Source organism: Zea mays, chromosome 9 (genome assembly GCF_902167145.1).
Source record: "Zea mays cultivar B73 chromosome 9, Zm-B73-REFERENCE-NAM-5.0, whole genome shotgun sequence".
Classification (NCBI taxonomy): Eukaryota; Viridiplantae; Streptophyta; class Magnoliopsida; order Poales; family Poaceae; genus Zea; species Zea mays.
Window position 1 is genome coordinate 21,450,878 of NC_050104.1, and position 12,889 is coordinate 21,463,766.

At 43.2% G+C, this 12,889-nt stretch overlaps 1 protein-coding gene across 1 annotated transcript; it reads left to right on the top strand.

Annotated features, from left to right (window-relative positions):
- Nucleotides 1-4,343: 4,343 nt before the first annotated feature.
- Nucleotides 4,344-4,979, top strand: LOC103638089 (uncharacterized). Its single transcript, XM_008661077.3, has one exon. The coding sequence runs from the start codon at nucleotides 4,414-4,416 to the stop codon at nucleotides 4,783-4,785; it is 372 nt and encodes a 123-aa protein (XP_008659299.1). The 5' UTR covers nucleotides 4,344-4,413; the 3' UTR covers nucleotides 4,786-4,979.
- The last annotated feature ends 7,910 nt before the right edge of the window (nucleotides 4,980-12,889 follow it).

Consider the following 12,889-nt stretch of genomic DNA (forward strand, 5'->3'; position numbering starts at 1 on the left):
GTCCGGAATACCGTAGATTATTCCGGACAGGAGAAGCTTTTTGGAAAAACAGGCCAAGCGCGGACCGTCCGGGCCCTTGCGGCGGACCGTCCGCGATAGAAGAATAACCCTCGGACAGAACCAATGCAAAAATACAAGTTTCCACTACGGACTGTCCGGAGGAAAGTCAAAGACCGTCCGAGCCCTCGCGCGGACCGTCCGGCCTCAGGGGCGGACCGTCCGGTCGGTAAGAAACCGAAAAACCCGAAGGTGACGGGTTCGGAGAAATGAATTATAGGGGGCCTCGCGGACCGTCCGGGGTGCACGACCGGACCGTCCGCGACTGGCTCTGTCTGACATCTGACGACGCATTAAATGCAATATAGCCGTTGATATAGCCGTTACTGCTGACCGTTGCATTTTCAGCCGTTGATCTACAGGGGCGGACCGTCCGCACCAGGAGGGCGGACCGTCCGCGCTCAGCAGAAAGGCTCAACGGCTAGGAAGTGGTTGGTGGCTATAAATACAACCCCAACCACCTCCATTCACATCATCCAAGCATTCCAACCTTCAACATTCAATACAAGAGCTAGCAATCCATTCCAAGACACATTCAAAGTCTCCATCTCCCCAAGTTTCACAATTGAGAAAAGAGATCTTTAGTGATTAGTGGCTTGAGAGAGAAAGTGATCCGTGTGTTAATTGTCGCTCTTGTCGCTTGGCTTTTGCAATCGTGCTTTCTTGATTCTTTCATTGCGATCAAACTCACTTGTAATTGAGGCAAGAGACACCAATCTTGTGGTGATCCTTGTAGGAACTTTGCGTTCCAAGTGATTGAGAAAAGAAAGCTCACTCGGTCCGAGGGACCGTTTGAGAGAGGGAAGGGTTGAAAGAGACCCGGCCTTTGTGGCCTCCTCAACGGGGAGTAGGTTTGCAAGAACCGAACCTCGGTAAAACAAATCCGCGTGTCTCACTTGTTTATTCACTTGCGATTTGTTTTTGCGCCCTCTCTCGCGGACTCGTTTCTTTATTACTAACGCTAACCCCGGCTTGTAGTTGTGTTTATATTTGAAAATTTCAGTTTCGCCCTATTCACCCCCCCTCTAGGCGACTTTCAGCTGTAGATATTGTGTTGTTTGATGGCGACGTATGGTCGGTGAAACTTTCCAAAAACGTGATTGTTCGTTCCTCACCCTAGCATGTGAGCTTTTGGATGGTAGTCATTTTGGAGGTCTGTTTTAGTTAGGTTTGTACTTTGTACGCACAAAAGGTCTGCTTTAGTCAGGTGTGGCAATGGAGATACTGAAACATAGCTACCAATAAAGCACTAAAAGAGAAGAGATGTCTCCTAAGAAGGAGTACATATTATTGACTATGATATGGAGCATTGAGCAGAATGGTTGTCTACCCTTATATAGGTGCAGGAGGTGCTTGATTCACTGAACCTGACGCCCTCTAGTGTGTGTTGATGGCCATCAATCAATAGTTACCTTACATGTAACAGTTACATTCACATTGATGACATGATTATACTCTATAACGACGTACCACACCGTACCGTCTGTCTCGACCCGCCACGTCACGCAACACCAGATCCAGCAATGCGAGTGCGGTGCATGTGGCATACCGGTCTCCATTTTTCAACTTCACAAAAGGTATACACTAACTTCACCTTTTAAGTCAAGTTTTCTTCCACCAGCAATGTGGGATTAAATTCTCTAAACTCCCTAGCATTTATTATGGGTTGTAGAATATTGAGTGTATCAAATGGACTGTCCCATTTAAATCCAACAACCACCACAAAATATTTCAAGGCACATATAAAGAATGCTTTCAAGTGTTCTGCTGTTTTGATACATCCCTGTTTCAGTAGAGACCGTTAAATTAAACATCCACCTAGAACTAAGACTATATTTATTCACAACTAAACAATAGACTATACCTTAAGTTAGATTGGGAGCTCTGCTGCAGCGGAAGTTTGCGCAGCGGAAGGAGATGGTGTTCGCGTGCGGGAAAATAAGGACGCTAGATAGATCATTGTTGGACGTGTTTTTTTCTCAATCTCCCTAAAATAAGGATTGAGACCAGGTTTTAAGGAGCTATCGGATACCCCGAAAGAAAATAGTCGTTCTCCAATTCCTGCATAGTGATAAAACACTAGGTCGTAGACGTGCTTGACAAGGGTCAACAACGCGGAGGCGACCTACTTGACGTTTCATCTTCCAACAACATAATTAAGGACCGTGTCATGCATGCAAGGTATTCAACGATGCAGACACGCATCTGTCTTCACGACGTCGTGCCATTTGATGTGGTTGCGTTGAGTCAAGAATGCACTAGTACGCGCCCGTCACCAATGCAGCTAACCACAGTATCCACCCAGCGAAAATGTAGTCTTGAGTATTGGTTTGGTGGGGTAGAGAAGAAGGTAGGTTAGGTACTACGTGCCCAGCAAATTTTACTCGTTTAACTTCAATCGGTACCGATTTCTATTGTTTATACGGTGTTTTTGTTTCTATAGATTACAACAGCAGCAGTCCAAATAACTGGCTTTAATCCGAAGTGAATTCAAAACGTGTACGGCAGATCCAGTCTTTTTTTTAAAAAATAGTAGTAGAGTATGAAACATATCTTCCAATAACTATCTAGGAGTTACGTACGTAGTGCCGTAGGGAGCAAGTTGGCCGATCAGTTAGTTATAAAATGAATTCTGTACGCGTACTTAATTCATGTATCGTCATGGCGCGCGCACGTACTGACGACGCTTTGTGCGAAACATAAAAAAATGTGTTCTTTATAGTAGATTGATTTAGAGCCATAAACACAATTACCATTTACTTAAAAATTGAACGGACAAAAATGAATGTACCCGCCACGCACGTAATTTAATTGAGCGTAAACCATTTCAACTGGCACGACAAATCGTATGAACGAATGTGAAGTTGCGCGGCACCTTTTCTTGGTCTCCACGGAAAAAAGTCGTTGGCCCCTTAATTATGGCCAATAACTCATATGTAAGTCTCTCCTTTTTCTAATTATTACACGGCACAACGTAAATGCTTACATCACAAGCACACTTATCCCTAAGAATGCAACAGGCATATAAATCCTACCCCGGCCCTATATATAGAACCGTTTTTAAAAACTAGGCGAATAAATTTTCGAAATTGATGATGGAGTCACTATAATCGTCTCGGTGTCGACGAAATGCAGTTAAATTACGAAATATTTGCTCACACCACACAGAGAGTTATTACCTCTGAGATGCTAGTAGGCTCTTTTTTCACTCGATCTTTCGCCACCATTAGATCCTTAATTTGCAGCGAAACATTGACCAGTTTTGAAGGCCCTGAAACTCCCGGGACTCGATCGGGGGTACCCAAACCAAGGAACCTGTCGTCAGAGCTTCATGATAAACCAGGGCATGCACCATCTTTCCAGAGATCGATTCCAGATTGTCAAAGCACATGTGCCTCGCATGTGTACGCGCTGTTGTGCTGCTCTTGCATTGCCTTCCCCAGGGGAACTTGGGCAGAAGCGCAGAGAAGTTTACCATGCTTATAGAGACAAGGCACGACACTGGCACTGTCGCTATTAAGTACGTTACTATTAGACACTATTAGTAATCTTGCCGACACAGTATTAGTGTCTAACCAGTGGCCCAGACACTACATAATAGTATCTAATCGTGCCGTATCGGCACTATACGACACTAACATCTAATAATACTTGTGCAAGACCAGACACTATTTTAAAAAATATAGAAGATTTTTAAGATTATATATATAATTTTAAAACTTGAACATCCATATCATTATAAAGTAAATTCATTATGTTTAAAATCATAACAGATTATAATTTACAATCACATGCACACATCACAATCACATCTATATACCACCGGTTGGTATAAGTAGTTACCTTTGTCGAGCCGACACTGGTACTATATAAATTTTGCCCGTGTCATACCAAAATAATACGAGTCGTGTCGTGCTTAGTGACGATCTATTTAGTATGGTCCACTTAGCCATCTATAACCATGCTATAGAACTGGGAAACATCGTGCATGCAGGAACCACAAGAGTTTCCTTCTAGCTGCAGGTCTTCTTTGACGTGCGCGCCAGGTTGTTATTACGTACGTTCCAAACCGCCGGGAACGCGACGACGACGACCTCGGGCACTCCATTCCCTCTTCAAACATTTTATTTAATGCAACAACTAAATAAAGAAGATTCGACAAAAGTAATACTAGCTAGACTAGATTTTTTTTTTAAAAAAAAAGGAAAACAACGCGTTCTAAGCTTACTCCTGCGGTCCTGTCATTATATATTGTAGCAAGCACGCGCATGCAGCCTGCTGTGCTCCCTCCATCGGGATTCGGGAACAGAACGACGACGTGCGTGTGCGTATAATCTCTCGTTCTTCCTGGACCGCATGCCGATGGCCACGGCTCTAGGGTTCGTCCTCCTCACAGCGAGCTCGATACTCGCGATCCACAGGTCATGGGGAGTAGACGCAGCCGCGACGGCCTCAGTCGTCGCGTCGTACGCCAGCCTCGCACTGCTCCTCCGCTTCCTGCGCGCCTTCGAGAGCGCTCCGCCCGGCTCGCCGGCCAGGGGCCGCGCCAAGGCCGGCGTCTGGCTCACGACGGCCTTGCTCACGGCGGCCTTCTCCTGGAGGACGACCGTCGCCCTGCTCGTGCCGTGGCCCGCCGGGGCCGCTGCCGTCTGCTTCATGGGAGCTTCTACCGTTGCCGGCGGCTTCTACGCGCTGTTCCTTCTTCCTTCTTCGCGGGACGACAGCTAGACTGCTGGAGACCACTGATCGATGTAAACACTCCCAACAGGATATGCATGAGATCGTACGTCTTGTGTACAAAGTTGTTGTTTGATCTCTCTCGTCGAACGTATATATGTGTTAGATTTGTTTTCATTTCAACCGTGCTTTCTCCATGCATGTATAGGAAACGTTTTTTTAATAAATACGTCTAATTTGCTCAACATCTATCCAAATAGAGATCGATCAAACTCCACATGACATGCGAAGCCATTTCGCCCGTGTTCGTATATAGCAAGTGCAGTGGCAACTATACCCTAAACACGCGACGCGCCCCTGTTGAGTGTTGAAGCAACACAAATGAAATGAACATGTAGGTTCGCGTGCGGTTAAAATAACTTGTCAAAAATAACTTCCGTGACCTTTGTAGAATAGTCCACAAAAAAGAATTTCAATTAGATGCATTGGCTAGGAAAGCAATTACTCGATGTTTTTTTAATTGTTTGGATTACTCGATGTGGTAGAATATTTTTTTTAAAGGAAGGGGCAAAAGTCTTGCCGCTCCGATATATATTATATTAGAGAGAAAAGAAATGGATAATACAAAACCAAATCGACTGGAGGGCAGAGGAAAAGAAAGAAAAATAAAAATAAAAAGAGTAGAACAAAAACCCACTAGACCAGACCAACAAGACCTCAGCTACTAGCAATATCCGATGACTGCAAGGGCCACTTGATTAACGCTTCTATGCTGACTTTGGAAAATTCTGTTATTTCTTTCCAGCCATAAATTCCACCAAAAATGAATTAGCAGGCTGTCGAAGCGTCTTCTTGACTGACTGTTGCAAAGGCTACGCAGACCCGTCCACCAATCATACAAAGATGTGTCGCTGAGAATCCCATTCGAGAGAGGAAGGTTGGCCCAGGACAACACTTTGTTCCACACCTCTCTACTAAAGGGGCAGTCCTTGCATAAGTGTAGAATTGTTTCTGGGGCCGAGTTACAGAGACAGCATATTGGGTTGCAAGGCCAACCCCTTTTAAGAAGGTTATCGGCCGTTAGAATTTTCTTATGTAGTAATGTCCAGGCAAAAAAACGGCACCTCGGTTCCACCTTAGCCTTCCAAATAGGGCAGAGATTCATTGTACTGTAATTAGATGAGAATTGGATGTTGTAAGCACTGCTTGCACTGTACTGCCCATCTCCAAGTAATGGTGTCCTCCAAACCATTGAGCTCTTGCATGTTACCTATGGCTTGCCAAAGAGAGACGAACTCTCTAAGCTCAACCTCCCCCGAGCATGGGAAGCATAATCGTATCCAATTGTTGTTAGTGAGTGCTTTGTCAACCGTGATGTTCTTCCTCTTTGTCTTCCTGAAGAGTGAAGGTGCAATGCTCTTACGGGCTTGACCTTGGATCCAGCTAGATTTCCAGAACTCAGCTATCTTTCCATTGCCAACCGTCACCATTGTGGATGCATTGAAGAGATCTTCATCGGTTCTGTCACAAGGAAGCTTCATGGCAGTCCACGCCCTGTCTTTGCTCTTCCATCGTAACCAAAGCCATCTTAGTCTTAACCCCCTCGCAAAACGATCAAGATCCAGAATTCCAAGACCCCCCTTGCTCTTTGGGAGGCAAGTTGTGGGCCAGTTGATAAGGCAGTGACCCCCGGAGCAAGCCTCTGGATTGTTCCCTTTCCACAGGAAGTTTCGTCTCATTTTGTCAATTGAATGCAGCAACCATTTTTTAGGCGGAAAAACCGTTAGATGGTAGGTTGGCTGTGCGGATAGCACCGATTTTACTAGAGTTTCCCTACCAGCCTTGGACAGCAGTTTACCTTTCCAACCAGCCAACCTGTTGTTAATTTTTTCGATTAGTGGTTGGAGATCAGTCCTTTTTACATTCCTGTAATGAAGGGGTAGCCCTAGATACTTTCCAGGTAGGCTAGAGTAATTTCCAGGGAACACGTCCATTAGCGTTGGCCATAATGATGCTGGATATCGAATTGGGAAAATTTCTGTTTTGTCATAGTTGATCTTTAGTCCTGAACACCCCTCGAACGCGTTGACAATCCCTTTCAGCACCTCCAAGTCTGATTTGTCAGCTCTGACAAAAACACCCGCATCATCCGCGTAGAGAGAGCACCGAAGCTTAGCTCCTCTAGGCAATACCTGTCCAAGCAGTCATGATCTGTACCCCAATCCACTTGTTTCTATAACCATTTTCTATGTTAACACATCATTAGGACACCACTTGTAGCTCTAACTTTTCCCAATCCAACTGGTTTAAAGTAGTTTCTATGCAAAACACAAATTTAATGACTTCACACATAATACATAAGAACACTTGGTCATCTGTGGCAGGATGACACACAAAAAAAACCGAGCATGGAAACTACCCAACAGGCTCAACACGATTTCTACCATTTCCATAGGTTTTGGTACACGAGCCAACTCCATTTCTCAGAAAAGAAATTGTTTCCTTCTCTTGCTTCATTAAAACATTTGCCACATCATCAAAATGCTGATATGACAACATAACAAATTCTATGGAAACTGGATGACTTGGAGGGTTCGGGCTAGCCTAAGCCAATTCGGCTGTGCTCGACGTTCGACACCCCAATCCTATCGCCACCCAGCTTCCCCCACGTGGCAGTTACCACCATCGTTGTGTCCCTCCTCGCTCCAGTAAGCTTCCTCAGCTAACCCCCTCAGCTAGCCCCTCCCCGCCTTCCGCTCCTCACACTCACGGTCAATGGCTCACGCTCACAGATGGGTTAGGCTGTGCGCAGCGGTAAACGCTAGTCACCCCCTCCCCTTGCATGTCGGCTGTAGGGGGCACCCCACGGCCGCAGCGGTGCCCCCTACAGCGCCCCTACGCGTCGGCCCTCTTCTCTCCCCACAGATCTAGCGTGTCAATGTTCATCACCCTAAACACTGTGCTGTGAGTCCACGAGTAATTGTTAGTAGATAAAAATTGATAGTTGATATAGAAAATGATATTTTATAGTTGTAGTGGGGTATAAGGGAGTATTTAGGGGGAACCGCTGCGGGAGATGAAAAAATAGGGGGAAAATAGGGGGGAAAGTGATATAGGAGGAAAAAATTAGGGGTAACGGTTGCGGATAGCCTTAGGACCGAGGTATGCCGACTGTTGGACGCAGAAGCCGATGAAGGCCAGCATGGTGAGGTGTTCGTCATTCGAGCCGGTTAGATTGATCGCCTTTCTCTACTTCATCTGGCCCGATCTTGTGATGGATATCCTACATACAGATGCACAGTTCAAACAATAAAAGGACATCCATATGTAAGAATAAAAGCAGAAACATGTGAAACATAGAAAGAACATGAATAATCATATTGAATCATTAGATTATCTACTTCTTTATTATATAATCATAAACAAACATAAATGAAATTAAATTACATTTGTACCTTCGGCTTGACAGAAGTTAAAAATCCAATAGTGACGTGCAAGTGATTACAAGTCAGCGTGAACAGTATGGTGTTACTGTTCATCTATTTATAGGAACATGACGCAGTCTGGGTAAATGTACACTCATGTCCCTGATATTTACTATTAGCTAAAATAAGTTGTCGAGGGCTAAGCTGTCTTTTCCTTTTTAAGTCGGTTTCATTCTCCATCGTCGTCTTTACGCTAAGCCGAAGCTTCTCCGTCCACAGCTTCGGAACTGGTTCATCCTTCTTCTAGGTCGCGCCTTTCATACTATGTACACCTTCATCTCAAAGTCAAAGCCTCCTGTGAAAGTATACTGTACTGGAAGACATGTTAGTCATGTTTTTGAGAACCTTCGGAAGACAAAGACCCCCAACACCACACAATATCCACCAAGAGCTCAGGTGGACAATTTCTATATTTCCATTACAACAAAAGTTCCCCACTAACCCTAGATTTATGAGCGCCTACTGTTGCTGACTCCTTCTGTTTTTTATGTCTATGTGATTATGGGTATAAAAATCTATGATTTGTGGTGCTTTTGTAAATATATCATTATTAATAATAACTGTAAATAAGATAACTTTCTGTTGGTCGCTAAATGTATATTATAAAAACATATATTTGATCGCTAAATGTATAATACAACAACCCACAGTTGGTTGCTAAATATACAATATTAGCAATAGATGGTCGATAAAAAGATGTCGGTCACTATAGCCAAGTGACATATTTATATATCACTAAAGCTCTTTAGCGACCAACCGTTACGATTTTAGCGACCAAACCGTCATGTATGTCACGCCTGGCTAAAAAGATGCTGGTCGCAAAAAAGATGCCCATTGCCGCCCCAGCGCTTACTATCGCCCCTTCGCCAGAATCTGTGAACCCCTCGAGAGTGTCGCGCTTCCCGACCTTGGACACTACTGCTCACTCTCTACTGCTGCCCCCAACCCATATCCACCAAGAGCTCATGTGGATAATTTCTATATTTCCATTACAACAAAAGTTCCCAACTAACCCTAGATTTATGATCGCCTACGGTTGCTGACTGCTTCTGTTTTTTATGTCTATGTGATTATGTGTATAAAAATCTATGATTTGTGGTGCTTTTGTAAATATATCATTATTAATAATAACTGGAAATAGGCAACTTTCTGTTGGTTGCTAAATGTATAGTATAACAACCTATATTTGATCGCTAAATGTATAATACAACAACCCACAGTTGGTTGCTAAATATACAGTATTAGCAATAGATGGTCGATAAAAAGATGTCGGTCACTATAGCCAAGTGACATATTTATATATCACTAAAGGCCTTTAGCGACCAAACCGTCATGTAGTGTCGCGCCTGGCTAAAAAGATGGCGGTCGCTAAAAAGATGCCTATTGCCGCCCCAGCGCTTACTATCGCCCCTTTGCCAGAATCTGTTAACCCCTCGAGAGTGTCGCGCTTCCCGACCTTGGCCACTACTGCTCAGTCTCTGTTGCTGCCCCCCCAATATCCACCAAGAGCTCATGTGGATAATTTCTATATTTCCATTACAACAAAAGTTCCCGACTAACCCTAGATTTATGAGCGCCTACTGTTGCTGACTGCTTATGTTTTTTATGTCTATGTGATTATGTGTATAAAAATCTATGATTTGTGGTGCTTTTGTAAATATATCATTATTAATAATAACTGTAAATAGGACAACTTTCTGTTGGTTGCTAAAAGTATAGTATAACAACCTATATTCGATCACTAAATGTATAATACAACAACTCACAGTTGGTTACTAAATATACAATATTAGCAATAGATGGTCGATAAAAAGATCTCGGTCACTAAAGCCAAGTGACATATTTATAGATCACTAAAGGTCTTTAGCGACCAACCGTTGCAATTTTAGCGACCAAACCGTCATGTAGTGTCGCGCTTGGCTTAAAAAATGTTGGTCGCTAAAAAGATGCCTATTGCCGCCCCGGCGCTTACTATCGCCCCTTCGCTAGAATCTGTGAACCTCTCGAGAGTGTCGCGCTTCCCGACCTTGGCCACTACTGCTCAGTCTCTGCTGCTGCCCCCCCCAATATCCACCAAGAGCTCATGTGGATAATTTCTATATTTCCATTACAACAAAAGTTCCCGACTAACCCTAAATTTATGAGCTCCTACTATTGCTGACTGCTGCTGTTTTTTATGTCTATGTGATTATGTGTATAAAAATCTATGATTTGTGGTGCTTTTGTAAATATATCATTATTAATAATAACTGTAAATATGACAACTTTCTGTTGGTTGCTATATGTATAGTATAACAACCTACATTTGATCGCTAAATGTATAATACAACAACCCACAATTGGTTGCTAAGTATACAATATTAGCAATAGATGGTCGATAAAAAAATGTCGGTCACTAAAGCCAAGTGACATATTTATAGATCACTAAAGGTCTTTAGCGACCAACTGTTACGATTTTAGCAACCAAACCGTCATGTAGTGTCGCGCCTGGCTAAAAAGATGTCGGTCGCTAAAAAGATGCCTATTATTTCCGCCCTAGCGCTTACTATCACCCCTTCGCCGGAATCTATGAACCCCTCGAGACTGTCGCGCTTCCTGACCTTGGCCAATACTGCTCACTCTCTGCCCCCAATATCCACCAAGAGCTCATGTGGATAATTTCTATATTTCCATTACAACAAAAGTTCCCGACTAACCCTAGATTTATGAGCACCTACTGTTGTTGACTGCTTCTGTTTTTTATGTCTATGTGATTATGTCTATAAAAACCTATGATTTGTGGTGCTTTTGTAAATATATCATTATTAATAATAACTGTAAATAGGACAACTTTCTGTTGGTTGCTATATGTATAGTATAACAACCTATATTTGATCGCTAAATGTATAATACAACAACCCATAGTTGGTTGCTAAATATACAATGTTGGGACCATGCTTCGTCGCCGAAGGTCCTGTAGAAAGAGACAGCATCGGCTGAAGCTGCTCATACGTGACGCCGAAGGCACCATTCATGAAGCTTCGGTATTACAACATATCCGAAGATGAAGGGTCGAACCGACTTAAAGATAGAATGACCTTTTAGCCCATAAAGGTCTGAGTCAATGTTGTAAACTTTTATGAGGGGCATGATTGTAATTCCTCACAGGCTGTGTCCTGTGCCTATAAATAGTGAACAATATTCCTTTACTGTTTACGCATTCCTGTAATTGCAATCGCATCACTTGAAAATTATTCTTTGTCAAGGCAGAGGTATAAATGTATTTAATATTTGAATACATCAAGTTTATATAATATGAAAATGATGTCGTTTATTTATAATTTACTTGTCTTTAATGCTTCATATCTCGCATTGTTTTATATAATATCTGAGAGTTCGATTACGAAGATTCAACCTTCGTAATTGTACCGTTTTTAACCTTCATCCGAAGTTCATTAAATCCTTGAGGAAATAATGCTTCAGCGGGCGAAGGGCATTAACATTTAACATTTTATGTTGCCTTGTTCTTAATTCATAGCATTTGAGAACAAGTCCCCAACATTGGCGCCCACCTCCGGTGAACTCACTTCCACTTTTCTGAGCTGATAGCTTCATTCAACATTCAAGCTGGAGCTGCTTCGGCTTCGAAGCTGGTACTCCCGATAACAGGCGGTTCATGTTCAGAGCCAGCCAACAAGAAGCAGAAGAAGGAGACACAGAGAAGGGTACAGCATGTCGGGGTGCAAGGACCCTTCATCAAGTCAAAATGGTCTCACATTCCTATTACCTTCTCCCAAGAGGACCTTCAACTCAAGGATTACCCACACAATGATGTTATGGTTATCTCTTGTGTTATCAAAGGATTTCTGGTCCACAATGTTTTGGTTGATACAGGCAGTGCAGCTGATATCATATTTGCTAAGGCCTTCAGACAGATGCAAGAGCCTGAAGATAAAATTCTTGATGCCACACATCCCCTTTGCGGCTTCGGAGGAAGGCAGATTGTAGCACTCGACAAAATCTCAATGTCAGTGGCCTTCAGATTTATCAACAACACAAGGACTAAACAAATTGTGTTTGATATTGTTGACATGGAATACCCTTACAATGCAATCATTGGTCGTGGTACTCTTAATGCCTTCGAAGCAATTCTGCATCCAGCTTATCTTTGCATGAAGATACCTTCGGACCAAGGGCCCATTGCTATTCATGGAAGTCAAGAAGCTGCCAGAAGGGCCGAAGGAAATTGGACAGACTCAAAAGCAATCCATAATATAGATGGAACTGAAGCTTGTGAGCAATACAAGTTCAGAAGGGAAAAAGCTGCTTCGGCTAATCAGCCGAAACCCATGCTCTTATGTGAGGATATAGCAGAGCAGAAGGTGCTATTGGGATCTCAATTGTCCGAAGAGCAGGAGAAAATCTTGATAAGGTTTTTGTTCAACAATAAATATGTCTTTGCTTGGTCAGCTAATGATCTTTGTGGAGTTAACAGGGATGTTATTGAGCATTCGCTCAATGTTGATCCATCCTTCAGACCCAGAAAGCAGAGGCTTCGGAAAATGTCTGATGACAAGGCCGAAGGTGCTCAGAATGAAGTGAAAAGACTCCTCAGTGCCGGAGTTATTAGAGAGGTAAAATACCCAGAATGGTTGGCTAACACTGTTATGGTGAAGAAGGCCAATGGTAAA

Bases quoted from the DNA above. Each gene is read 5' to 3' on its own strand.
- LOC103638089 (XM_008661077.3), top strand. From the start codon at position 4,414: ATGCCGATGGCCACGGCTCTAGGGTTCGTCCTCCTCACAGCGAGCTCG.